Genomic DNA, 23,425 nt, shown 5'->3' on the forward strand with positions numbered 1-23,425 from the left:
GTTTGTGTGATGCTGCCCAGCCCACTCTGAGCACCCTGCCCTGCTCTCCCCCAGCTGCAGCCAGGGCTGTGTGCCCTTGGAGCAGAGCAGAGAGCCCCTCCAGGCGTGCCAAGGACACGGCTCCATTCCTGCACAGCTCCTGCTCCTCTGGAGCTGTGCCCAGTGGGACCTCCTGGAGGATGTGGATCTGCTCCCTGCAGACTTCCATCTGCTTCACCTCTTCCAGCCCGAGGTAAGCAAATCCCCTCTGCCGTGATTCAGTGACCAATGGTCTAAAATCTCTTCCAAAGCTCGGGGGTGGGGGGTTGAGGAGTGCACAGAGCAAACTGGGGAACTGAGGTCCAAAGTGTGTGAGGAAACTCCGTGTGGGAGGGTGATAAGGATGCTGTACTGTGTGCTGGGATTGCAGCTGTGCATTTTAACACAGATTTATCTGAAACGCTAAAAAAGAAACTGTTACCACAAAAAAGGTTACACAGAAATAGCCTGTGCTTTCCACAGACCTTTGTCTAGCAAGAAATGTTTGTTTTGTGTGTTTCAAGGCTTTGGAGTGCTAAGGAAATATTTCCAATAAGAAACTACACAGACCTTCCTTGTCTTCCCACGACAGCTTAATTTCTTTAAGAGCCCTTCTGGGAGAGCTTTTTGGAGATCTGAGTGCACTCTGAGGAGCAGATTGTCTTGTGTACACAATGGCTGGTTTCCTCCACAAGGGCTCCAGGCTTGTGCCTTGCAGCTGCCCCCTCAAAAGCCACGTGGAATCTCCCATTACACCCGATTTATCCTGGGCCCTGTTATTTCCAGACCTTATTATCCTTTCTAGCAACATGCCTTTTATAGAAGGCAGTCTAGCTGCTCTGCAGTTTCCTGGTTCCCACTGGAACTTTTTAAGAACTAGCATCATATTTAACAATGTTGACCTTCTGGTAAAGGGATCACTGCAATTCTCACCCAGGAGAGTATTTGGCCATTCATCTGAGTGCTCCTTCTGGCAGACTTTTAACCACGTGTTCTAAAAATGGGGTTAAAAATATTTTTTTTCCCCTGCATGCCTTTGGGACAGTCGTATAAATGTGGGTCCCCTAAGGAATGATGGTAGTGTGAGCTCCCTAACAGCAAAGGGCAATGCAAGGAACTCACTGAGGCTTTCTGTGATGGCTCATTCCTTCCTATAGAGCCTGATCACATCCTGTCCCTGAGCATCCCTGGAGAACTCTCTGCTTCTCACATAGTTATAATTCATGTTTATGCCTTTAGGATGCTTTCCTCACATCTTCTGTGGCTTACCTTTCACCTGTAACTTTCCAGAGCCTGAATTATTATTTTTAATTATCTCAATTTTCACTTATTTTAAGGTCTTACCACTTCAGATGTTCATTTCCACTCCCTTGTACAAGCACATGCCCTTTAAAAAAAATTCCGAGTGTTGAGTGCACCATGGCTGTATAACCCAGTGCTGCAGGTGACCAGCTTTTGTGCTCCTCATACTTGTGTGATGCTGACCAGCCTGCCCTAATTCCCTTTGTGCATTAATACCGTTCTGAAGGTGTTGTTTGTCTTATCAGTAGCTGTGGCTCTGTGGCCCCTTTGAACTGAGCCCCACACATGGCTGAGGAGCTGTCTAGGTGCAAGCCTTACATCATCTCCTTGCCTCCACCACCCTCCTGAGGCCCAACCCAGCGATGGAAATGTTCATGTAGAAGGAGGAGATGAGATCTAGGCTCCCTCCATTTGCCACATCCAAGTCACTGACCCAGGAGCCATGGGTGAGGTCAGAGAAAATCCTGGAAAGCAGCGTTCCCCGGAGCACTGGGACTCTGGCCAGCAGAGAATTTGGGAGTCACGTATGTTCTGCATCCCATCTGAAGAGCCACCGAGTTCCTCGACCCTGAGCACGAGGCCTGAGAACAGCAGGGGCCGTGCCTGGGACACCGCACTGCTCCCTGTGCCTGCTCCACGCCCCCAGGAGGAACCTGCTCCCTTCTGGCACCTGGAGCAAGTCAAGTCCCCTCCGAGGTGTGCACAGGGCTGGCCTCAACCTTTGCACACGCAGAGCACTCTTGGGAACATGGGGCTGGGCTCAGGCTCACTTGTGCCTGAAGGAAAGCAGAGGGACAGGCGTTTGCCAGTCCACGGAAGTATTGCACAGTGTTTTTGTGACTGCAGGTACCGAGTGGCAGCCCAGGTGTGAACAGCAGCGTCCCTAGAGCAGTTCCTCTGCATCTTGAGTAGATGAGGAGTGTCTGCAGCAGGCAGAGCCGCCACTCCTGGAGCCTCAGCAGCTGCTGCTGAGCATCCAGGAGCTCTGCTATCCAAGCAGCACTAGTGCCACCGTGTGCTCGGTGAAGTGCAGCCTCCACACAGGCAGCTGTGCCTCGTCTCTGCTCTCCGGTGCCCGTCACCTGCCTGTGAGCATTCCCTGAAGTGACACCATCTGAGCACACGAGGCTGAGCCTGGGTTGCTGGTGTGTGGGTGACAGACATTATTTCAACACAAAGCCGGCACAACCAGATCAGTCACAGGTTTTATTCAAGGCCTGGATTACATCATCTTTACCCATATTTGTGTCACGGATCCAGGCAGTACATTGTTTATCCTCACCCAACAGCACCTGCGTTTTTGATCCCCCTGACAGAATCAGCCACTGTGCAGAGAAGTGGATGTGCAAAGAACCTCTGTCTCTACACTAGCCATGCCAGCACCCCACACCTGTCCCGTGTGTGTGTTCATCCTCAGCCCCAAGAGCACCGAACGGTGACCCAAGCTCCTGCCTGCCATCCCCTCTGCTCTACGTGCCCTGCTGTGGCACTGCCTTTCCTAGCTCATGGATGGCCCTGTTCTCCAGCACCTTCACCTTCCCCTCGCCTGGCTGCAGCACACAGGCCACCATAGCCCTGGCCACCGTTTCCACAGGCACTGAATAAGCAGTGGGGAACAGCCGAGCCACCATGCCCAGGAACTGCTGGACTATCCACTCCATGGGCCGGGACTCCTGGCGCTTGCACAGCAGCACCCTGCAGAGACAGGAGGGGAGGTGGGTCAGCCTCAAACAACCCTCGCTGAAGGCTAGAGACTGAGCTCTCCAGCTGCACCAGGGCCCAGACAAGCTCCCTGAATCGACATGGGCTTTGGGGCTTTGGCAGGGTCATGGAACGTGACGGAGCTGACACTAAACTCCTTTCCCCACTGTGCTGCCAAAAGCAAAAAATTCCAGTTCTCCTAGGTAGCAAGAGCACAATACAGCTGAAAGGACACAGGTGAGTGTTTCCCCTGCCTAAGGTCAAGGTCTATCTGGAGATAAGCTCTGACTTATGTGCCTCAACCTGTGCTTTCAGCCCAGGTGTGCATGTGCATGGCACATGGCACTAGCATTGGGATGGGCAACAGGAAACGGCAGAGCTTGCTCCCTGAAGCACTGGGAAGCATCCCTCATCCATGAGCTGCATTTGCAGCTGCTGCCATTCTCTACTTCCTTCCCCATCCCTGCACTTATATATCCTTTCTCTTCCTCCATCTCCCAGTGAAGCATCTCCCTGCTACCCTGGCAACCCTCCACCCTGTGCCCTCCCTCCTCTACCACTACTCACGCTGGCCGGAGAATGGTACAGCGATCAAAACCAACAGCCTGGACCAGGTTTTCCACTTCTCCCTGTCAGAGCAGCCAGGCAGGATGAAAGGAGACAAGGATGACTGCAAGCACCATTCCTGCCACCTCATGAATGGGCAGGACAGAGCTGCTGGGCCAAGGGCAGGAGGATGGCACTAATGCCAATGCGAGGCTGGAGCAGGCCAGGCTGAGAGCAGCTCTCTAGGCCAGGCAGGGATCAGCTCTCTAGGCCAGGCTGAGAGCAGCTCTCTAGGCCAGGCAGGGATCAGCTCTCTAGGCCAGGCTGAGAGCAGCTCTCTAGGCCAGGCAGGGATCAGCTCTCTAGGCCAGGCTGAGAGCAGCTCTCCAGGCCAGGCAGGGATCAGCTCTCCAGGCCAGGCTGAGAGCAGCTCTCTAGGCCAGGCAGGGATCAGCTCTCTAGGCCAGGCTGAGAGCAGCTCTCCAGGCCAGGCAGTGGGGCAGGGCCCCTGGTGGACACGAGTGCAGGTCAGCAGCGCACCCTTGCAACCATCAGCTAAACTGCAGCAGGCTGCTCTGGAGAGCATCTGGACTCAGCATCCAGCCTGGGGATGGATCCAGCCGGCACAAGACGCCAGCAGGCAGCTGAGTCCAGCAGGTGGTGGGAGCTGCAGCACACAACATATGGAGAACAAAGCTTTTGCGATGGGCGTGGTGCTCCCTGGGGAGCCTTTCCATCACGGGATTGTCCATGTCTCAACTGAACACAGCCCTGAGCCTCCCACACAGCTGTGAAGCCATCCCAGCTTAAGGCTGGGGAGCTGCTCCTGGGCTAGAAACCACAGCAGATGTGTCTGCAGTTTGAGGAGGGAGACAGAGGCTGCATGCAGGTGTTGTGCTGCTCTATAAGAAGCCAGTTGCACAGCTGTCCAGCCAGCCCCTTCCCCTGTCCCGCAGCAGCAGGAGGACCCCCCAGAGCCATTTGCATCTCAAGACCTCAGCTCCTGCTTCCTTCCTGAGCATCCCGGCATCCTGTGACTCCTGCACGAGCATCAGAAGCCCACCCTAGCTGCCCCCTCACCTTCACACGGAGGTAGAGGAAGTGGCTCTGCGCGTTTGCCCCCCGGGAGGACTGCAGGACAAAGTGTTTGCAGCCCCCTGCCCGCGCCAGCTCTGCTGCCTGCGCCACATAATCCCGGTCCACACGGACAAAGCCGTCCTGCGGGGAGAAGAGCAGGGTCAGTGGGGCAGGGAGACGGCAGCCAGGGAAGGGGAGAAGCGGGACCGCCGGGGTCAGGGGTGTCCCCACTCACGGCGCCAGCCCTGGCCCTGGTGGTGCCCAGGCAGCAGAAGCCCACGTCGTGTCCCTGGAAGGCGGCGGCGTGCTCGCCCAGCCGCTCGAAGTCCACCACGGCCTGCTCCTGCGGGGAGGCCGAGGGTCAGAGCCACCGCCCTGTCCCCGCACCACGGCCAGCCCTGTCCGTTGTCTCTGCAGCACGGCCAGCCCTGTCCCCTGTCCCCGGCCCGCACACCACGGCCAGCCCTGTCCCCGGTCCCTGGCCCGCACAGCCCTGTCTCCTGTCCTCGGTCCCCACACACCACGGCCGGCCCTGTCCCCGGTCCCCACACACCACGGCCGGCCCTGTCCCCCGTCCCCATACACCACGGCCAGCCCTGTCCCCACACACCACGGCCAGCCCTGTCCCCTGTCCCTGGTCCCCATACACCACGGCCAGCCCTGTCCCCGGTCCCCATACACCCCGGCCGGCACTGTCCCCCGTCCCCGTCCCCATACACCCCGGCCGGCCCTGTCCCCTGTCCCTGGTCCCCACACACCACGGCCTCCCCTGTCCCCGGTCCCCACACACCACGGCCGTCTCCGCCTCGCCCAGGCTCAGCCGGCGCCGCCCGATCAGCGTGACCCGGCCGAAGGCGCGCTGGGCCAGCAGCTCCCGCAGCAGAGCCCGGCCCGTCTCCCCCGAGCCGCCCAGCACGAAGCAGCTCCGGCCGCTGCCGCCCGCCGCCATGCCGAGAGCAGCGGGCGGGGCCGGGGCGGGGCCGGGAACTGTGACAGGGCAGGGACGGAGACCGGAGAGGGACAGGGACGGGACAGTGACAGGGATAGAGGAGGCCCTGGCGGGAGCGGCTGCGCCCCCGCGCTGCGGCTCCGCGGATGGAGCGCTCCTTGCCCGGGGAGCCGCGGACGGACGCGACACGGGACAGGTCCTAAGGCCGGGACGGCGACAGCCCCGGGATCCCCGGCTCAGCCCAGGGACCCCGCTCAGCCCCAGGGATCCCGCTCAGATCCCGCTCAGACCCAGCGACCCCCGGCTCAGACCCAAGGACCCCGCTCAGACCCCGCTCAACCCAGGGACCCCCAGCTCAGCCCAGAGACCCTGGTCAGACCCCGCTCAACCCAGGGACCCCCAGCTCAGCCCAGAGACCCTGGTCAGACCCCGCTCAGCCCAGGGACCCCCGCAGACGGTGCCCCCTGTCCCGTCCCCACCGGCTGCTCCTGCACTAGCAGAGGATCGCCCCCCGAGGATACATCCCTGTGCCCGGCCCGCTCAGGCGGAGATGTGAGCGGGAGGGATGCTCAGAGGGGTCTGTGACCTGTCCGGAGCTCCTCTCCAAACCTCGCCGAGTTCAGTGTGTGCTGCCCGGCAGCTGTGTCCCCTGGGCAGGAAGGGGTCACTTCCAGCGTGAAGCAGTCCCTGGTGCCTGAAGAGCAGGGAGATGAATCCCACTTCCTTGGGAACTCCGGCTGAGCAGGTCCCGGGGTGTTCAGGCAAGCACAGACCCCCTGCTCCGGGCACAGCCTGTGCGTTGTCCCTCTGACGGGGATGCCAATTATCACCAGGGTGGTCCAGGTCCCAGGAGGACACGGCTCTGGAGCAGGCATGCGGGCACCCCGCGGCTCTGCGCAGCCAGTCCCGTGGGCAGCATCAAGGGGCCCCGCGGCGCCGCGATCCCGTTTGTCCTGATTCCTGGGGAGGGAGGTGCGGAGGCCTGTGAATGGCTGCTGTCGGGATCAGCCAGGTGGTTTTCCAGCCTGGTGTGTCGGTCAAGCGTGCTCCTTGGCCGAGGGCTGAGGATGAATCCCAGGTGCACGTGCCGTTTGCGAGGCAGGACGCGCGTCATGACTGTCCCCGGGTTAATGGCTGGCATCCCGCTCCACCTGCCACTGTGCCGCCGGCACCCACGGCCGCGCAGCCCAGCGGGCTCTGCTCCGCAGCCACAGGAAAACCCAGGTGGGTAAACGAGGGGCAGGCTGGGGCGTACCAGGGCTCGGGGGTACTGGGACGGGTGCTTGAGACTGGCAGGGGAGCAGCACAGTGCGACACAACGTATATGGGGTTCATGGGGTGTGTTATAGGGCGTGATGTGCTCTAGAGTTTCATGGAGATGCCACCGGGGAGGGTGGGATCTGGACGCAGGGAGGGGGGGCATGTTCCCACAGCTCACGGTCTGCTTCTCCCCACGGCAGGGCTCGGGGGGCCAGCCGGGTGCCGGGGTGCCCCGCTCGCCCGGTGGCATGGAGACATGGTCCCGGCGCGGCGCTGCCTTCGACTGCGTGCCGCAGCCGGCAGCCTGCTGCCCTGACTGGATGGCGGAGCTCCCCGATGCCCTTCCCCTCTCCCGCCTCTCCATCCCCGGCACCCACGACTCCCTCAGCCTGTTCGGCGGCCGGCGCCTGCGGTGCCAGAGCTGGGGCCTGGAGGCGCAGCTGGCGGCCGGCATTCGCTTCCTGGACGTGCGCTGTAAGCTGTGGCGGGGCGAGCTCCGCATCTACCACCTGTGCACCTTCCAGCGGGCAAACCTGCGCGGCGTCCTGCGCCGCACCCTGCACTTCCTCCGCGCCCACCCCGGCGAGGCCGTGCTGATGCGCATCAAGGAGGAGCTGCCCATCTTCTCCCGGCCCGGCTTCGCTGCCCAGCTGCACCGCTGCCTGCTGGAAGAGGGCCAGGGTTGCGTGTGGTGCCGGGAGGAGGTGCCCACGCTGGGCCAGGTGCGCGGGAAGATCGTGGTGCTGGAGGCGCTGGCGCGGGAGGTGCTGGGCATCCCCTACGACGAGCTGAGCATCAGCGACGCCTGGAACGTGCTGTCGCTGGAGCGCAAGTGGACCCGGGTGCGGCGGCATCTGGAGAAGGCGGCCGGCGGAGACCCCAGCACCATGTTCCTCACCTTCTGCTCCGGCAATGGGCTCTTCACGTGCCCCGAGCAGGTGGCCCGCTTTGTGAACCCCCGCTGCCAACAGCACCTGCGGCGCCGGGCCGGGCAGCCCGTGCGCTGGGGGGTGGTCATCATGGACTTCCCTGGCGCCGGCCTCCTCCGCCTCATCGTGGCGAGCAATGGACACGGCACAGCGGCCCCCGGCACCGCCAGGGTCCAGTCCCGACAGCTCCGAGGCAGAGGGGACAGACCGCGGCGCGGCCAGCACAGCTCTGCGCGCTGGCCCTCGGCAAGGACATTCCTCCCGGCCCCGCGCCTCCGCCGAGCGACCTCAGTACCTGGAGGGCAAAAGCGGCTTCCTAGGGCTTGCAGAGCATCGGGGAGCCTTGGTGTGACAGCGGTGTGACAGCGGTGTGACAGCCAGCCGCAGAGGCAGCGGAGGAGCCGGGCAGCCCTGCCCTGAGGAGCCAGGTACGGTGCCGGTGCGGGGCTGCGCCGCCCGAGTCCCGCAGGGCAGCGGGGTGGGCGGGGGTAGAACGTCCTGCCTCACCTCCTGTCCGGCCAGTGAGGCCTCCCACGATACCTCTCTGCAAAATAGTCCTTCTATTTAAGGGTAAATAAAAATAAAAAGAAGCTAGGAAAGCGCTGCCTATGTTGCCTTGCCATTTCCTGTCAGGAAGGTGGAGAAAAGACCTTTTGCTTTCAGATGTGAAGGAGCCTGTACCCCTCTGCCCGTGGATGAAGAACAGTTAAATTGTTGGCTGTGACCCTTTTGCTCTTAAAGCAGAGCTGCAAGAGGTCATAGGAGTAAGAATTAATTTAAAAAGGTGACGACAAGTGGTTAGGAACATCCCTCCCCTCATTATTTTAGCTTCTGTTTCTCCCTTGCAGGGCCTTGCCCCAGAAGTCAGGACTCAGGCAGAGCCAGCTTCAGCAAGGGCCACCCACCCTGTGCATGGAGAGCTGGATGGCCACAGAGGCAGCGATTCAAACAGGGCTGCCCTGTCCCTGGGGTCACACACCGAGGGATGCTGCTCTGGGCAGAGCCCAGCAGTTTGCAACAGCTGGGGCAGTGCAGACAGGGCAGTTTGTAGATCCACGAAAGCAAGGTGGTTGAGGCATAAAAAAGACTTTAAAACATGTTGTGTCAGAGTCTGCCCTACCAGCAGATAATAAATCACTGCTCTAAATAGACAACACAATAACTCCTCGGAGCAGAAAGGTAACCATGATCCCAGGGGAGAAAGCATCACCCCGGAGGGTTCCTGCTGCATCACTGGCAGCAGCTGAAGCAGGGAGGTGAGAGAGAGAGAGGAACTTTTAGAAGAAGAAAGCTCAGCCCTGGCTTGCCAGAAGGTAATGTCCTCAAAGTTGCTTCTGTCTCAGGTGAATCACATCTGGGCACAGTGCCTGCTGGATCTCCACAGGATTTCCTGGCCAGAGGAGAGGATGTGTTTTGCTCTGCAGGGGCTAGCCCTGGCTGGAGACACAGCTCCTGGTGCTGGGCCGTTCATCTGCTGCCCTGGAAGAGGAGCAGGCAATAGCACACAGCGGGTGACAGAGATGACAGGCAGAGGAATCTGACTCTGCGTTTGCCATGTGAGACAGGAGAAGGTTGAAATCTCTGCATTAAACCAGGCATGCGACAAAAGCACTGGTGGTGGCCAGGGTGAGGGTGGCCTGGTCCATTGGCCTCCAGTGCCTCTTGTGCCTGGGCTGCCCCCACACCAGGCCAGTGTGGCTGGTACCCTGTCCTGCCAGGAGGATGGGTTCTGCTGGTGGCTTGCCTCAGCATTCCAGGGATGCACAGTGCCATGGAGAGCCAGCAGGGCACCAGCAGAACAATCACAATTCTAGGAGCTGTAGGCTGGGTGGTTTGGCTGTCACTTAGGGCTGTCCCTGGACGTGGCACATCCCTGCAGCTGCACTCCAGCACCCCGTGCCCACCCTGTGCCCAGCTGGCTGGCAGGGCGGAGGAGCCGCCTGGGATTCCCCGGGTGGGCCGAGTCACTTGTTTACGTCCCGTCACTCAAGCAGTGAGATAATGTCAGTGGTATCTGTGCCCCAGGCATCCTGTTTGGCAAACCCTCATCTGTGCCCTGCACATGTGGCTGCTGCCAGGTGCCAGGGAGGCGGCAGGCAGCACGGGCACGGGTACCCGTGTGGCAGTGATGCCCAATGAAAAGGCTCTCCATCACCAGCTTCGCAGTGAGAGGCAGGAGGCAGAGAGCTGTCCTACAGCTGAAAACAAAGAAACATCTCTGAGAGGGTCTGGACAGGGTGGGCAGGAGTGATTTGCCCAAAACCACCCCTTTATTCCACAGCCAGGGCTGTCCCAGTGCCTCACGGGCCCTGTGGGTGAGGAGTACCTGCCCCTGGACTTCTAGTCCTGGCTAATCCTCGCCATTATCTCAGTCCCTCCAAGCCAGGATATCACTCTTAATGCATCTCCCGATGTCCAAACGCTTTCAATTTGTGAGAAATATTTTATCAGGCGCTGCCTGAGGCGGGGCAGCAGCTGATAAAGAGGGTGGAGGCGGCTCCGGCTGCTGGAGCTGTGCGCTGGCAGCTTTGCCCAAGGGCACCCTGCAGCTCAGGGACACCCTGTGGGTCAAGCGCTTCCTGGGGACCTGTGGTGGAAGGGAATCGCCTGCCCGCGCTCAGGAAATGCCTCTAAAGTTTCAGGGAGAGCCGCCCGTGTCCCCAGGGAGGAATGGGTTCGGGTTAGGGTTAACGTTAGGGTAGGGTAAGGGAAGAATGGAGGGACGGCAGCAGCAGCGCGCACCCAGGAGTGTGTGTCCCCGCCGGTGCCACTCCTCAGCCCTGTCGGGGTTCGGGGATCGAGCCCTGCCGTGGGCTGGGCTGGGGCGAGCAGGGCTCGCAGGAAGGTGGCCGCTGTATCGCGGGCAGCAGCCCCGCCGGCCGGGCTGACTCGGTTCCGCTGCGGTTTGCGGGGGCATTGCACAAGGAGGGAGGGGAACAGGCTGTGTGTGCCACGCTGGGCGGGATCTGTGCCGCAAAAACAGGGCAGTGCCCCTTCCCCAGGGCTCTGCGGCACACAGAGCATCACCCTATGCTGCTCAGCACCGGGGCACAGCAAAAGAGCCGCTTCTCCATCCCAGTGCCCGGCTCCAGGGCGGAGGTGGCACAGGAAAGTGTCTTTGTAGCTGCCCCCAGGCTGAGCAAAGCCCTGGCTGGCAGCTTGCCTTGTGCCCTCGGAGGGATGGCAGGGGAACAGCCTGCACCATCCTGACCCCTGGGAAATGCCTACATTACTCAGGCAGGGCCAGGCCCTCCCTTGGGAAGCAGAGCAGCAGGAATCCAGCAGGAATCCAGCAGGAATCCAGCAGGAGCGTGTGCCCTGCAGCATCCTGAACCCCTTCCAGGGAAGCCAACCTTGGAAATAGCCTGACATGTGAAAGGGCTCCTGGTGATTAACCAGCTCCCAGCAGAGCTGATTCGGGTCTGCTCTCCCTCCTACCGTGTGTACCTTTTTCCACTACCTGCAAAGCAAGCCTCAATATCCACCCTGCCATGCAGAACCCCCTCTCTGAGCCCAGGCATGGGCCACCTGCCTCCACACAGAGCTTAAACTTGCTCATGTGCTGTCTTTGCAGCAGCAACAGCCTCTGCACCTCAGACACCTTGATTCCGTTTTTAGAGCAATACCAACAACTACTTGTAGTTAGAAAAATAAAGGTGGGGGTGTTTTTTTCCTGCCGTTCTGCCCTACCATGCTGGGTTCCAGCAGAAGTGAAACTGGCAGGGGCACAGCCTGCCCTGCCCTGGGGCCATGTACCTTATGAACATCCCTCTGAGTCCCAGCAGTGGGAGAGGCAGCTCCTGCCCTGCCCAGGTGACCCTCAGCCCTTGGAGCTGCTCTCCTGCCCAGCAGCTGCCCCGAGCCTCTCTGCCTGCCTGGCTGCTTCTTCCCTTCCCATAAGTGAGCACTCTGGGCAGAGGAGCTGCTAGAAAACAAGTGCTCCTGAATTACTGGATATACAGACTCGGCAATCCCATAAAAAGAGACAACTGCATTAAAACATTTTCCAAGGAAGATGTCCAGAGACAGGAAACAAGGTTCATTTACACTGGCCAATGATAAAGTAATTGTAGTGGGTTATGGCTCTTGTGGACTGGGTTCCTCCTTTTGTCTAGAATGAGTCCTGGTGGAGCAGCATCAATTTCTTTGGAACTGGAAAATACAAGTGACCTGCATGGCTCTTGTTTGGCTTTAGCTGGAAGTCAGCAGTCATTTCTGCAGAAAACCCGGCCAAGGCAATTCTACTTACGAGCAGGACAGGGTAAGGAAAGATTTATAATTATTATAATGATCACAATGATCCAAGGGTGGGTGGACACAATTAGATGTGTTCCTGAAACCCTGGTGGAAAAAAAGGAAGTTAGTAAGTTGGGGAAATTCCTCTGGCATATTCCTGGATCTTTCTCATAAAGAAGTAAAGGTAAAGACAGGAAAATACATTGTGTAAGTAACTCTTTATAAATGGTATATCGAGAGTCACAGCCAGATTAAAACAGCTGCATGCCAGGAGAGCGTCTGGCACAGGAGCTGGGAGACTGTGAGCCGCGAGGGACCTCATCACACCTCAGCCTCCTCTGAGGCTGTAGGCACTGCCACATGGACACGGTGGGTCAGAGAGGTCTCGGAGCTCTGAGCACCATAGACTGGGGCTGAGCACTTTTCAGGGGGCCCTTCTCCTCCTTCTGGGGTGCTTGGGTAAGCCTGGCTCATGGTGGGTCATCTCCTGTGGCTGTCATGTGCCCATGGCAGCGGGGATGCAGCCAGCTCCCATGGCATGTGGGTCCATGAGGACCATGGCCAGCGCTGACCCCACTGCTCCCCTGCAGCCCCGGGCTCAGGGAAAGGTTTCTTGGGGCTGGAGAGCCCTGTAGGGGGGAGGAGGGGGTGTGGGCAGGATGTGGGCTGGCAGCAGGGCTGGGATGGGAGGGGAAGAGGCCAGGGGCAGGGAGCGATGCGCTGCACGCTCGAGGGAAGCGTGAGCAGCACTGCCCACCGAGGGACAGCTGACCGTACCAACATGGTGAGTCCTGCTGCTTTCCTTGGGGGTGACAGGGGGTCTGCCTAGACAGGGGGATGAGGGGAGGGCAGGGCTGTGGGCAGGCACTGGCAGGAACCACAGCTGGGGGCTGTGGGATACAGCTGCCCCAGTGACCCCAGGCTCACGGGACACTGCCAGGCACACAGGGCACTGCTGCTGCAGAGACATGCCAGCCCTGGCTGGGCAGCAAGGGGCTCGGGGGGCACAGGACTCAGGGGCTCCCCAGGAGTGAAGTGCCCGAAGTGGGGGAGCTGAAGGGGCCCTTCCTGCAGCAGAGCTGTACCTGGCTGGGAGCACTGTGTGTGCCCGTGTGCCATTGCCACAAGCACTGCCCCTGTGTGAGTCAGGACTGCCTGGCAGCGCTGTGGGTGCAGTGTGAACCCCTTGGGATGTGCACACTCATGTCTCCCTCCCTGCCAGGGCACTGCTGTGGGACTGCAATCTGCTGGGAGGACACGGGCTCTGGGCTCTGCTGGCACCTACCTGGGCATCGCTGCCATCACATGGGGTAAGCACGCACCACCAGCAGTGTGACCCTGCTGCCAGGGAGTCTGGGAAACTGGAGAAACGTTGCATTGTTATTTTGGGGGCTCATCAGTCACATCCCTCTGGATCCCTCGGGGCTGGGAGGGAGCTGCCCCTGCCTGTGCCAGCTCCCTCCGGGCACACCATGCTCCCCTGGGGATGCAGGGCACTGCTGAGGTCCCTGCAGGATGTTTGGTTCCCCAGCTGCAGCTCTCAGCTGCTGCACTGTGCTGTGAACCAGGGAGAGGCAGGGCAGCTCTACCCACTCCTACACCCCTGTTTGTGCTGGGGAGTTGGGCATGGATGGAGTGACAGGACACACGGCTGTGAGGGTTCACAGCCTGGTTCACAGATCTGGGGCTGCTAATTGACATCAGGAGTATAGAAACTAATTTGGTTTTGCTGCCTGTAGGGTATTTACTTGACATGCTGGTATTGCACAAAGCAAAACCTACTGGTGCCTGCTCTGGCCCTGGAAATCCTCTGTGAGATTGTTTTCCTAAGAAAACTTAGGAAAGTTTTAGTGACTTAGTGACTGAGTTAAGGAACAGAAATGATGCAAGTGCAGAAGTGTCAGGAGGAGGCTGAGATTTGGCTCTGAGAGAAAACAAAAAGACAAAGGCACCTCAACTGCAGAGGGTGCTGAGCACCACCCTGGGAACAGGTATCAGGGCTGCCATGGGAGCCATGGGGTCAAAACACAGGAAAACAGCACCCATGTGGGACTCAGCACCCATTTGGGGGCTCAGTACTCATTTGGGGGGCTCAGTATTCATTTGGGGGCTCAGCACCCATTTGGGGCTCAGCACCCATGTGGGGGCTCAGCACTCATTTGGGGGGTTCAGCACCCATGTGGGGCTCAGCACCATTTGGGAGGGCTCAGCACCCATTTGGAGGGCTCAGCACCCATGTGGGAGCTCAGCACCCATTTGGGGGGCTCAGCACCCATTTGGAGGGCTCAGCACCCATGTGGGGCAGGGAGAGGCAGCATGAGACAGGGAGATGAGCTGTGCCATGGGGAGGATGTAACTGGTGGAGCTGGAGGAAGGAGGTAGGAGAGTATGTGGAGAGCATGTGACAGAGCAGATGTCAAACTTTGGCCCTTGTCAGTTTGGGGATGGGCTGTGTGAGGGTAGCAGGCAGCTGCCATGAGCTGTGCTGGGAGCAGTCGGGGCCAGGAGGAGGGTGGTGGGAGCTGAGGATGGGGCAGGGTCCCAGAAGGTCCCTGAGTTCCTGTCCTGCAGCCCTGAATTCCCAAAAGGTGAGCAGGGAACCACATTTTCCTCGGCTTCGGTTCTGTTGAACAAAGAGAATAGTTTGCTCTTTCACAAGAAAATCTTGAAAAATTATGGGAAATTACTTACAAAATTTATATAGCAATGGACCAAAGTCCAGCCCTAATTAGACTTTAGAAGGCACGTATTCACATTTAATCTGCAATGCCCAGATCCTTGCACAACCACAGTGTGATAAAGCTCTCCTGAGATACAGAGTAAGCCAGGCTGCTTGTTTGACTTTGATCCCCATCTCACTTTCTGCACAGATGGAGATATGGTATCCCCACATCACTTTCTGCAGTTGTGGAGATAGCTGCTTCTGGGCAGAATGGAGGAAGCTTCTTTCTGTGGCTACAACCCTTTGATTGCATAAAGTTGTGGTGTGAAATGCTGTAAATAAGAGCAGAGTTTCAGCAAAGTGCCCTTCACTTCTGGGTGTGGGTTCCAGTTACTTTCTGGCTTTGCCCTGCCTGGTGGGAATGACCATGATGTGAGCTTGTTTTTGAAAGACCTTGTTTTGCAACACTGAGTTTTACAAGACTCTAGACCATCCCTGTCTCAGATAAGCAGGTTGGGGTCCAAGTGCTTTTGGGGGTGAGGGCACACTGGTTGCTCTGCCTTGCTCCAATCTGGCTTTCTCAAAGCAGGGTAAAGCAAAAAAACTGAAGTGTGTGCATCTGCACTCAAGGAAGGAACTGTGTTTACAGAACCATTTGAAGTGGGACTTTCCCCTTTGGGAAGCTTTTGTGAGCAGAGGAACAGAGCCACGGGGCTGAGCTTTCAATCCTTGTGCTGGAGGAGGGGTTGGCATCACTGCTCGGGGCTCTTCTGCCTCCTGAGCTCTGTCTGCCCTATCAGCCTTCATTCACCCTGTCACCTCCACCTTCCTCATCCCTGTGCCATCTCCCCTGTCCTCAGCTCCTTCTGCCATGCCTGATCCACCCACAGAGTCCCATTCTCATCCACACTCATCCCTTCATCCAATCCCTTCACCCAGCCCATCACTGGCATCTCTTGGCCATGAATTCAGGCTTAATCCACCCTCATGTCCTGAGGGATCCCATCCCTGACCCAGCTCCCGTCCTCTCTGCATCCATCCCAGACCCCATCCTCTTCCCAGACATGGTGTGTGGGTGGAGGTGGGTGCTGCTGACCCAGCTCCCATCCTTTCTGCATCCATCCCAGACCCCATCCTCTTCCACAGGCATGGTGCTGTGGGTGGAGGTGGGTGCCTGGACGTACCACTACAGTGACGGGGACTACACGTGGGAGCAGGCCAGGAATTACTGCCAGACCTTCTTCACCGACCTGGTGGCCATCCAGAACCAGCAGGAGATCCAGTACCTCAACAGGAGCCTGCCCTACCACAGGCACTACTACTGGATCGGCATCCGCAAGCTGGACGGGGTCTGGACCTGGGTGGGCACGAGGAAGGCGCTGACCCAGGAGGCAGAGAACTGGGCCCAGGGGGAGCCCAACAACCGCCGCTCCAACCAGGACTGCGTGGAGATCTACATCCAGCGGGCACAGCAGGCTGGCAAGTGGAACGACGAGCCCTGCAGCCGCAGGAAGAAGGCGCTGTGTTACAAGGGTGAGCGGGGACACCAGAGCTGGCTGGGTGGGCCGGGGAGCTCGTCAGGGTGGCCAGCAGATCCTGATGGCCATGGCCTGTGTGTGCAGCCTCCTGCCAGCCCTTCCCGTGCAGCCAGCATGGAGAGTGCGTGGAGACCATCGGGAGCTACCGCTGCGAGTGCTACCCCGGCTTCCAGGGCCCCGAGTGTGCTGATGGTGAGACAGCCATCCCATCCCATCCCATCCCATCCCATCCCATCCCACCCCACCCCATCCCACCCCATCCCATCCCATCCCATCCCATCCCACCCCATCCCATCCCATCCCATCCCATCCCATCCCATCCCATCCCATCCCATTCCATCCCATCCCTCCCTCCCTGCTGCAGAGCCCAGATCCTGGCATCAAGGCAGGGTTCTGGTGCTCCTGACGGGCTGTGGCACTGTGTCTCTCCCAGTTGTGCAGTGTGCCAAGCTGGAGCCCCAGGGAGTGCCCATGAACTGCAGCCATCCCTACGGAGATTTCAGCTACAACTCCACCTGCGAGTTCAGCTGCCACGAGGGGTTTGAGCGGCGAGGGGCGGGCGTGCTGCGGTGCCTGCCTTCCCAGGAGTGGTCAGCAAACCTCCCCACCTGCACAGGTAGGGCCTGCCAGGGACTGGGGGTCCAAGGGATGCAGCCCTGATGCTTTGGGGGGACCAGCCCTGTGTGCCCAATGCTGTTCAGACAAGTGCCCTTACCTATTGTGAAAGCATCTCCCGGTGCTGCACGTGGAGAGGGATTCCCTGGGGAGGCTGCACTGGGCAGAGCAGCTGTGAGTTGGGAGTTCCTGTTCTGCCTGGCTGTCCCAGTGCCCTGAATCCCACTCAGATATCAGCACCAAGTGTGGGGTCAGGATGGTGTCCTGGCTCCTCTGTCAGCCCCGTGGCACTGCCTCTCTCCCCTAGCTCACCCTGATCTGCCTTGGGAAGGTGTTTGGCATCTTGGGAAAGGGGAAAGAGAAAAGAGGGGCTGCTGTTCCTCAGCCAGGGGATGGGTGTATCCTGGCAGGGGTGGCCACCTTGAACAGGTATAAGGACTCATGAAATGAGTTTACATATAAGGTGGGAGGGACAGAGTGTGGCAGGAAACCATACAGGAGAGAAAGCTGCGGTATGTTATGCTGCAGGGGCAGAGAAAGTCTTCCTGTCAGTGGCTTGAGGGTTTGCAGCCAGGCACCAGCCATCCCAGAGAACTGCTGGGTTTTTTTCTTGCTCCACCTTTCCTGTGCTGCTGTGTGGTACCCCTGCAGCCTTGCACAAGGACTGGAGCAGACAGGGAACACAACTGGGGACCCTCTGTACTGAGAAGCATCTTGGTATATATATTCTTTTTAAAAGAAGCCTGCCTTGAATTTAGCGCTGCTGCTGCTGCCTGTGCAGGATGAACCTGTGATCCAACCCAGGACCTTAGGTAGCTGAGAGCAGCAAACAGTCTGCAGTTAAGGGGAACAGGCATGGAGATGAGATGTGACTGTTCTGTAACCAGTATCCCCAGCAGTGGCAAAGGCAGGAGCGGGCTCCTAATTTTGTGAAAATCCCCACAGTCAAGCTGGGCTGAGCCTGTGTGCTCCAGGCTTTTTAGGTTCCCAGGGACTAGCTTTCCCAGCTTGTTTTTTCCTGCTGGCTGCAATATGATTGATTTTTGTTTTATTACAAACAATCAGATGAGTCAGTAGGTCTCCCGTGCTGATAACAAAATGATGTTAGCAAGCTTTGCCAGCTGGGCTCACTCCAGAAACGAGCAGAGCAAGGCTGTGAGCAAGGCTGGGGGTGCTGCAAGGACTGTGAGGGACAAGGTAAGGCTGCCTGCCCTGCCCCAGACTGTGCCCCATGCCTGCCTGCAGCCCCTGTGTGCCCATTGCTGGCTGGCCCCAAAGGGCTGGGCCAGCTGCTCCCACCTGCACAGCATGCTCACCTACAGGCACCTCTGGGACTCTGGAAAAGCAGAATTGCCTGTAAAATAGCTATAAAAGGAAAAGTCTGGCCAGGAAAGTGCTTGGTGTCAGTCTGGAAGCAGAAGATGCAGCGAATGCAGTCTGTCTCAGCTGGGCTGGGTGGTGTCAATGCCCTGCTGGCACTGACCTCTCGTGGTCCCACAGGCAGCAGAGCCACTTGCCCTGGCATGCAGCAAAACACACACTGGGCACAGGCTGGGCAGGCTGGTACATAACTTCTTTAGCCAGTGCAGTGCTTTATGGTCCCAGAGCCATCCTCCTGCCACTGTGACCAGGACAGAGGCTGCTCTCTGCTCCAGGAAAGGGAGGGAGATGAAGGGGACTGCAGCAGCTGTGATCCTTCCTTCCTCCCAAGGACTTTGACCCAGGGTAGTGAAAGGGATAAACAGGGCTGTGGCAGAGCAGCAGCTGTGTCCCCCCCAAGGAAATCACTTGTAGGGCAGAAAAATCATTGTACCACCAACAGTTTTGAAGAGGTGAGTCTGGATAAGATTTGATTTTGGTTCAGCCTGAATCATTAGATTTAACCTCATCTATCCCATCTCTGAGATCTGCTCTCCCATTGCAGCCATCACCTGCCCAATGCTCAGAGCTCCAGCCCAGGGAGAGCTGAACTGCTCCCACCTCCATGGCGACTTCACCTTTGGCTCCACGTGTGCCTTCTCCTGCCAGACAGGGTTTGCACTGGTGGGGTCAGACAGTCTCAAGTGCACGGCCACGGGGACATGGACAGGGGATGCCCCTCGCTGTGAAGGTATTGCTGCTGCTGGAGTGCCAGCTGTCACTACACTGGGGATGACACTGTGGTGCTCCCCAGCTCCTTGGTCCCACAATTTTAGTCTCCCAGTTCCCAAGCTGCTCCCTCAAGTGTGCTTCTTTGTCCTGCAGCCATCAGCTGCCCAGTGCTCAGAGCTCCAGCCCAGGGAGAGATGAACTGCTCCCACCTCCATGGCGACTTCACCTTTGGCTCCTCCTGTACCTTCTCCTGCCAGACAGGGTTTGCCTTGGTGGGGCTGCAGAGCCTTGAGTGCACAGCCACGGGGACCTGGACTGGAGACACCCCACACTGTGAAGGTATTGCTGCTGCTTGAGGTGTCACAGACCTCTGGCTCACCCTGGAATATTCTCCAGTGCCTTGGTCCTTTCATTCCAACAGTTTAGCGTTGTAGTCCCCAGACTCCTGCTCAAAGGGTTTCTCTGTCCCTGCAGCCATCAGCTGCCCAGTGCTCAGAGCTCCAGCCCAGGGAGAGATGAACTGCTCCCACCTCCATGGCAACTTCACCTTTGGCTCCTCGTGTGCCTTCTCCTGCCAGACAGGGTTTGAGCTGATGGGGCTGCAGAGCCTTGAGTGCACAGCCACAGGGACCTGGACTGGGGACACCCCTCGCTGTGAAGGTATTAATGCTGCTGGAACTCAGGGTGTCACTGCCTATGGGGTGACACCAGGATTTCCCAGTTTCTCAGACCAAGCAGCTTAGCCTTGTAGTTCCTAGGCTCCTCCTTGAAGTGTTCCTTTGCTCCTGCAGCCAAAGCCTGCCCGATGCTCAGTGCTCCAGAAAAAGGAGAGCTGAACTGCTCCCACCTCCATGGGGACTTCACCTTCGGCTCCTCGTGTGCCTTCTCCTGCCAGAAGGGGTTTGCACTGGTGGGGCAGGAGAGCCGTGAGTGCACAGCCACGGGGACATGGACTGGGGACACCCCACACTGTGAAGGTATTGCTCCTGCTGGAACTCAGTGTGTCACTGCCTGTGGGGTGACACTGGGTTCCCCTGAAGCCTCTCAGGCTGGACGATTTAGACTTGCAGTCCCCAGACTCCTGCTCAGTGTCTCTCCACCCCTGCAGCTGTTGCCTGTCCAGTGCTCAGAGCTCCAGCCCAGGGAGAGATGAACTGCTCCCACCTCCATGGGGACTTCACCTTTGGCTCCTCCTGTGCCTTCTCCTGCCAGGAGGGGTTTGTGCTGATGGGGCTGCAGAGCCGTGAGTGCACAGCCACGGGGACCTGGACAGGGGATGCAACAAGATGTGAAGGTATTGTTGCTGCTCAAGGTGTCACAGGCCATGGGCAGAGCCTGGGCTGTTCTCATTTTAGTCTTCTCATCACAAGAGTTCAGCCTGTTAGTCCACAAGCTCCTGCCTCAAGTGTGCTTCTTTGTCCTGCAGCCAAAGCCTGCCCGGTGCTCAGAGCTCCAACCCAGGGAGAGATGAACTGCTCCCACCTCCATGGCGACTTCACCTTTGGCTCCTCCTGTGCCTTCTCCTGCCAGACAGGGTTTGCCTTGGTGGGGCTGCAGAGCCTTGAGTGCACAGCCACGGGGTCCTGGACTGGGGACACCCCTCACTGTGAAGGTATTAATGCTGCTCAATGTGTCACAGGCTGTGTGTTGAGCATGGGATATTCCCTAGAGGACTCTCTTGATCCTCTTGTTTCAACAATCTAGCCATGTAGTACCCACATTTCAGCTGGAAAATGTTTCTCTGTCCCATTGCAGCCATCAGCTGCCCAGTGCTCAGAGCTCCAGCCCAGGGAGAGCTGAACTGCTCCCACCTCCATGGCGACTTCACCTTTGGCTCCACGTGTGCCTTCTCCTGCCAGACAGGGTTTGCACTGGTGGGATCAGACAGTCTCAAGTGCACGGCCACGGGGACATGGACAGGGGATGCCCCTCGCTGTGAAGGTATTGCTGCTGCCACAGCTCAGGGTGTCACTGGCCTTGGGGTGACACCGTGACGTGTCCCCAGCCCCTTGGTCCCAACAGTGCAGTCTCCCAGGCTCCTTTCTGAGCTGTGCCTCTTTACCTTGCAGCTATCAAATGCTCAGCACTGACCACCCCCAAGATGGGCCAGGCTGCCTGCTCCCACCTCCATGGGGACTTCACCTTTGGCTCCACGTGTGCCTTCTCCTGCCAGACAGGGTTTGTCCTGATGGGGCCAGAGAGCCGTGAGTGCACAGCCACGGGGACATGGACAGGGGACCCCACACACTGCAAAGGTAAATCCTGTGATCTCACACGTGTCTGGGAGGACTCTGTTGTAGCAGAGTGCTCTCCCCAGCACCCTGGGCTATGTCAGTTTATCCCTGGCCTGCAGCCCACATGTCCCCATCCCAGTGTCCTGTTGATGCTCCTACTGTGCTTTGTCCCCAGCCATCAGCTGCCCAGAGCTGTCCCCCCCCAGCAGAGGCCAGCTGAGCTGCTCTCACGTGTACGGGAACTTCTCCTACAACTCCACGTGTGCCTTTTCCTGCGAGGAGGGCTTTGTTCGGATGGGAGCAGAGCTGCTCCACTGCCAGGCCACGGGCAACTGGAACAGGGCTGCCCCTGTGTGTGCAGGTACAGCAGGACCCCCAGCTCCTCCAGCACTGCAGAGCTTCAGCTCTCCTCCAAGCACCTCCCGAATGTGGTGGGACTCCCCAGAGGCTGTGGAGTGCTGACAATTTCCCAATGTGTGGCTCTGGGGCTTTGTTTCAGAGGATGGTGCCTTCCTAAAGCAAGTCCTGGCTTACAGCAGCGGCTCAGCCCTGGCACTAGCTGGTGTTGTGCTCTCTGGGGGACTCATTGCCCTCCTTGCCAAGAGGCTCAGTGACAGAGGTACAGAAATGCTTCCTGCAGCCCACCCCAGCTTTGGCCAGGGGCTCTCAGGCAGGGTGGTGACGGTCCCAGGGGAGGCGGGGGTGATCAGAAGGGTTTAACAGTGTGAGTGCCTCCATTCATTTGTTTCATCTGCTGAGTTGCTTGAGTCCTTGGCAGTTTGTCCAGCTGAAAGTGTCAGCAGCCAGGTTTGGAGGGCAGAGGCTGATAAACATCATCAATGTGAAGAAGGCAGCAAATGCTTGCTGAGGCAGCCTCACCCCTTGTTAAACTCCGTCAATTTCAGATGCTGCTGCTGCAGCTTCTCATGACCTTCACTAAACAGATCTGCTCATTTCTTTCCTATGTGTTTTATCCCCATGAACATTTCAACACCGTGACCAGAGGAGAAAAGGAAGCTCCTGAAACCCACCAGGTGAGAGCTGTGCTCTGCAGGAGGGTGGCTGTGCTCTCCTTGTTCTGCCCTGTGTGACTGTCACAACCCTGTGCTCACCCTGCTCTGCCTGTGTGACTGTCACAGCCCTATGCTCACCCTGCTCTGCCCTGTGTGACTGTCACAGCCCTGCTGACACCCTGCTCTGCCCTGTGTGACTGTCACAGCCCTGTGTTCACTCTGCTGACACCCTGCTCTGCCCTGTGTGACTGTCACAGCCCTGTGTTCACTCTGCTGACACCCTGCCCTGCCTGTGTGACTGTCACAGCCCTGTGTTCACTCTGCTGACACCCTGCTCTGCCTGTGTGACTGTCACAGACCTGTGTTCACTCTGCTGACACCCTGCTCTGCCTGTGTGACTGTCACAGACCTGTGTTCACTCTGCTGACACCCTGCTCTGCCTGTGTGACTGTCACAGACCTGCTGACACCCTGCCCTGCCTGTGTGACTGTCACAGCCCTGTGTTCACTCTGCTGACACCCTGCTCTGCCTGTGTGACTGTCACAGACCTGTGTTCACCTTACCAACACCCAGATCTGCCTGTGTGAGGCTGTTTTTGTATGGTAGCATCTGTGGGGCCGACAGGGCTGTGCTAACCCTGCAAACCCCTGTTCTGACCCCTGCCCTTCACTCCCAAGGTGACACACTCCCTTGTGTTTGCCTTGCAGTGACCTGGGAGCGCCGGGCACCTTCACCAACACAGCGTATGATGCCAACCTGTGAGGTGAGGGTGGGTGAGACCCTCGCAGCACCCTGTTCCAAATTCACCCGGTGGCCATCCTCCTCCTGGCTGGGGTGCTGCTGGGTGCCACTGAAGCGGGTCTAACTCTCCAGCTCCATCTCTCCTGTGCCTCCAGCCTGCCCAACACCAAGACCCACCGTGTCCCCAGGGCAGGAGCTGCTGCTGGAGCACAGAGGGGCTCCGTGCCCGTGGCTGTAGCCTGGACCAGCGCTGTCCCTGGACACTGCCACCATTCCACATGTGCATTCTTCCCTGAGAAGGGGAGCAGCTGGAGACCCACCAGGGGCCAAGAGCCACGTGCTGGGGACAGTCTGCCACCCCGCCCTTGGACATTCTCCCACCAGGAATTTGGACATTCCCTGGTGGCTGCTCCACTCACGCTTCCACCTCTGAGCTTGTGTCAGCGGGGTCTGAATAAACACCTTTTTCTCACTAACTAATGCCTCCTGCGTGCCTGGGCAGGAAGAGAAAGT

The 23,425-nt window shown here is 58.6% G+C and overlaps 2 protein-coding genes across 9 annotated transcripts; one reads left to right on the forward strand and one right to left on the reverse strand.

Annotated features, from left to right (window-relative positions):
- Positions 1–2,512: 2,512 nt before the first annotated feature.
- On the reverse strand, positions 2,513–5,631 carry HTATIP2 (HIV-1 Tat interactive protein 2). 2 transcript variants are annotated; one of them, XM_014874792.2, is made up of 5 exons: positions 5,435–5,631; positions 4,880–4,987; positions 4,648–4,785; positions 3,589–3,650; positions 2,513–3,015 (listed from the first exon to the last, which is right to left on the reverse strand). In XM_014874792.2, exons 1-5 carry the CDS (start codon positions 5,591–5,593, stop codon positions 2,790–2,792), a joined length of 693 nt encoding a protein of 230 aa, XP_014730278.2. In that variant the 5' UTR covers positions 5,594–5,631; the 3' UTR covers positions 2,513–2,789. The 2 variants fall into 2 exon arrangements, with proteins under 2 accessions (XP_014730278.2, XP_088026328.1); XM_088170202.1 differs by lacking the exon at positions 4,880–4,987 and having other exon boundaries at positions 5,435–5,600.
- A 6,278-nt stretch (positions 5,632–11,909) lies between these two features.
- Positions 11,910–23,388, forward strand: LOC106852223 (P-selectin-like). 7 transcript variants are annotated; one of them, XM_088170206.1, is made up of 18 exons: positions 11,910–12,043; positions 13,241–13,328; positions 15,827–16,213; positions 16,303–16,410; positions 16,652–16,834; positions 18,758–18,943; positions 19,078–19,263; positions 19,399–19,584; positions 19,716–19,901; positions 20,033–20,218; positions 20,351–20,536; positions 20,680–20,865; positions 20,994–21,179; positions 21,334–21,519; positions 21,658–21,777; positions 22,162–22,192; positions 22,879–22,934; positions 23,068–23,388. In XM_088170206.1, the coding sequence occupies exons 3-17, from the start codon at positions 15,829–15,831 to the stop codon at positions 22,931–22,933; spliced, it is 2,556 nt and encodes an 851-aa protein (XP_088026332.1). In that variant the 5' UTR covers positions 11,910–12,043; positions 13,241–13,328; positions 15,827–15,828; the 3' UTR covers position 22,934; positions 23,068–23,388. The 7 variants fall into 7 exon arrangements, with proteins under 7 accessions (XP_088026332.1, XP_088026331.1, XP_088026330.1 ...); XM_088170205.1 differs by lacking the exon at positions 11,910–12,043 and adding an exon at positions 12,710–12,802; XM_088170204.1 differs by lacking the exon at positions 11,910–12,043 and adding an exon at positions 12,710–12,802 and having other exon boundaries at positions 20,033–20,536; positions 22,879–22,940.
- The last annotated feature ends 37 nt before the right edge of the window (positions 23,389–23,425 follow it).

This window comes from Sturnus vulgaris, chromosome 9 (genome assembly GCF_052056855.1).
Source record: "Sturnus vulgaris isolate bStuVul1 chromosome 9, bStuVul1.hap1, whole genome shotgun sequence".
NCBI lineage: Eukaryota > Metazoa > Chordata > Aves > Passeriformes > Sturnidae > Sturnus > Sturnus vulgaris.

What these genes read in the sequence shown, in the direction of transcription:
- LOC106852223 (XM_088170204.1), top strand. Translation starts at nt 12,734, where the DNA reads ATGCGCTGCACGCTCGAGGGAAGCGTGAGCAGCACTGCCCACCGAGGG. An exon ending in CATCGCTGCCATCACATGGG is followed by an intron (nt 13,329 to 15,826) that starts GTAAGCACGCAC and finishes CCTCTTCCACAG; the next exon opens with GCATGGTGCTGTGGGTGGAG. An exon ending in AAACCTCCCCACCTGCACAG is followed by an intron (nt 16,835 to 18,757) that starts GTAGGGCCTGCC and finishes CTCCCATTGCAG; the next exon opens with CCATCACCTGCCCAATGCTC.
- HTATIP2 (XM_014874792.2), bottom strand. Translation starts at nt 5,593, where the DNA reads ATGGCGGCGGGCGGCAGCGGCCGGAGCTGCTTCGTGCTGGGCGGCTCG. An exon ending in GCGAGGCGGAGACGGCCGTG is followed by an intron (nt 4,988 to 5,434) that starts GTGTGTGGGGAC and finishes GCCTCCCCGCAG; the next exon opens with GAGCAGGCCGTGGTGGACTT. An exon ending in TCCTCTACCTCCGTGTGAAG is followed by an intron (nt 3,651 to 4,647) that starts GTGAGGGGGCAG and finishes CTGCTCTGACAG; the next exon opens with GGAGAAGTGGAAAACCTGGT.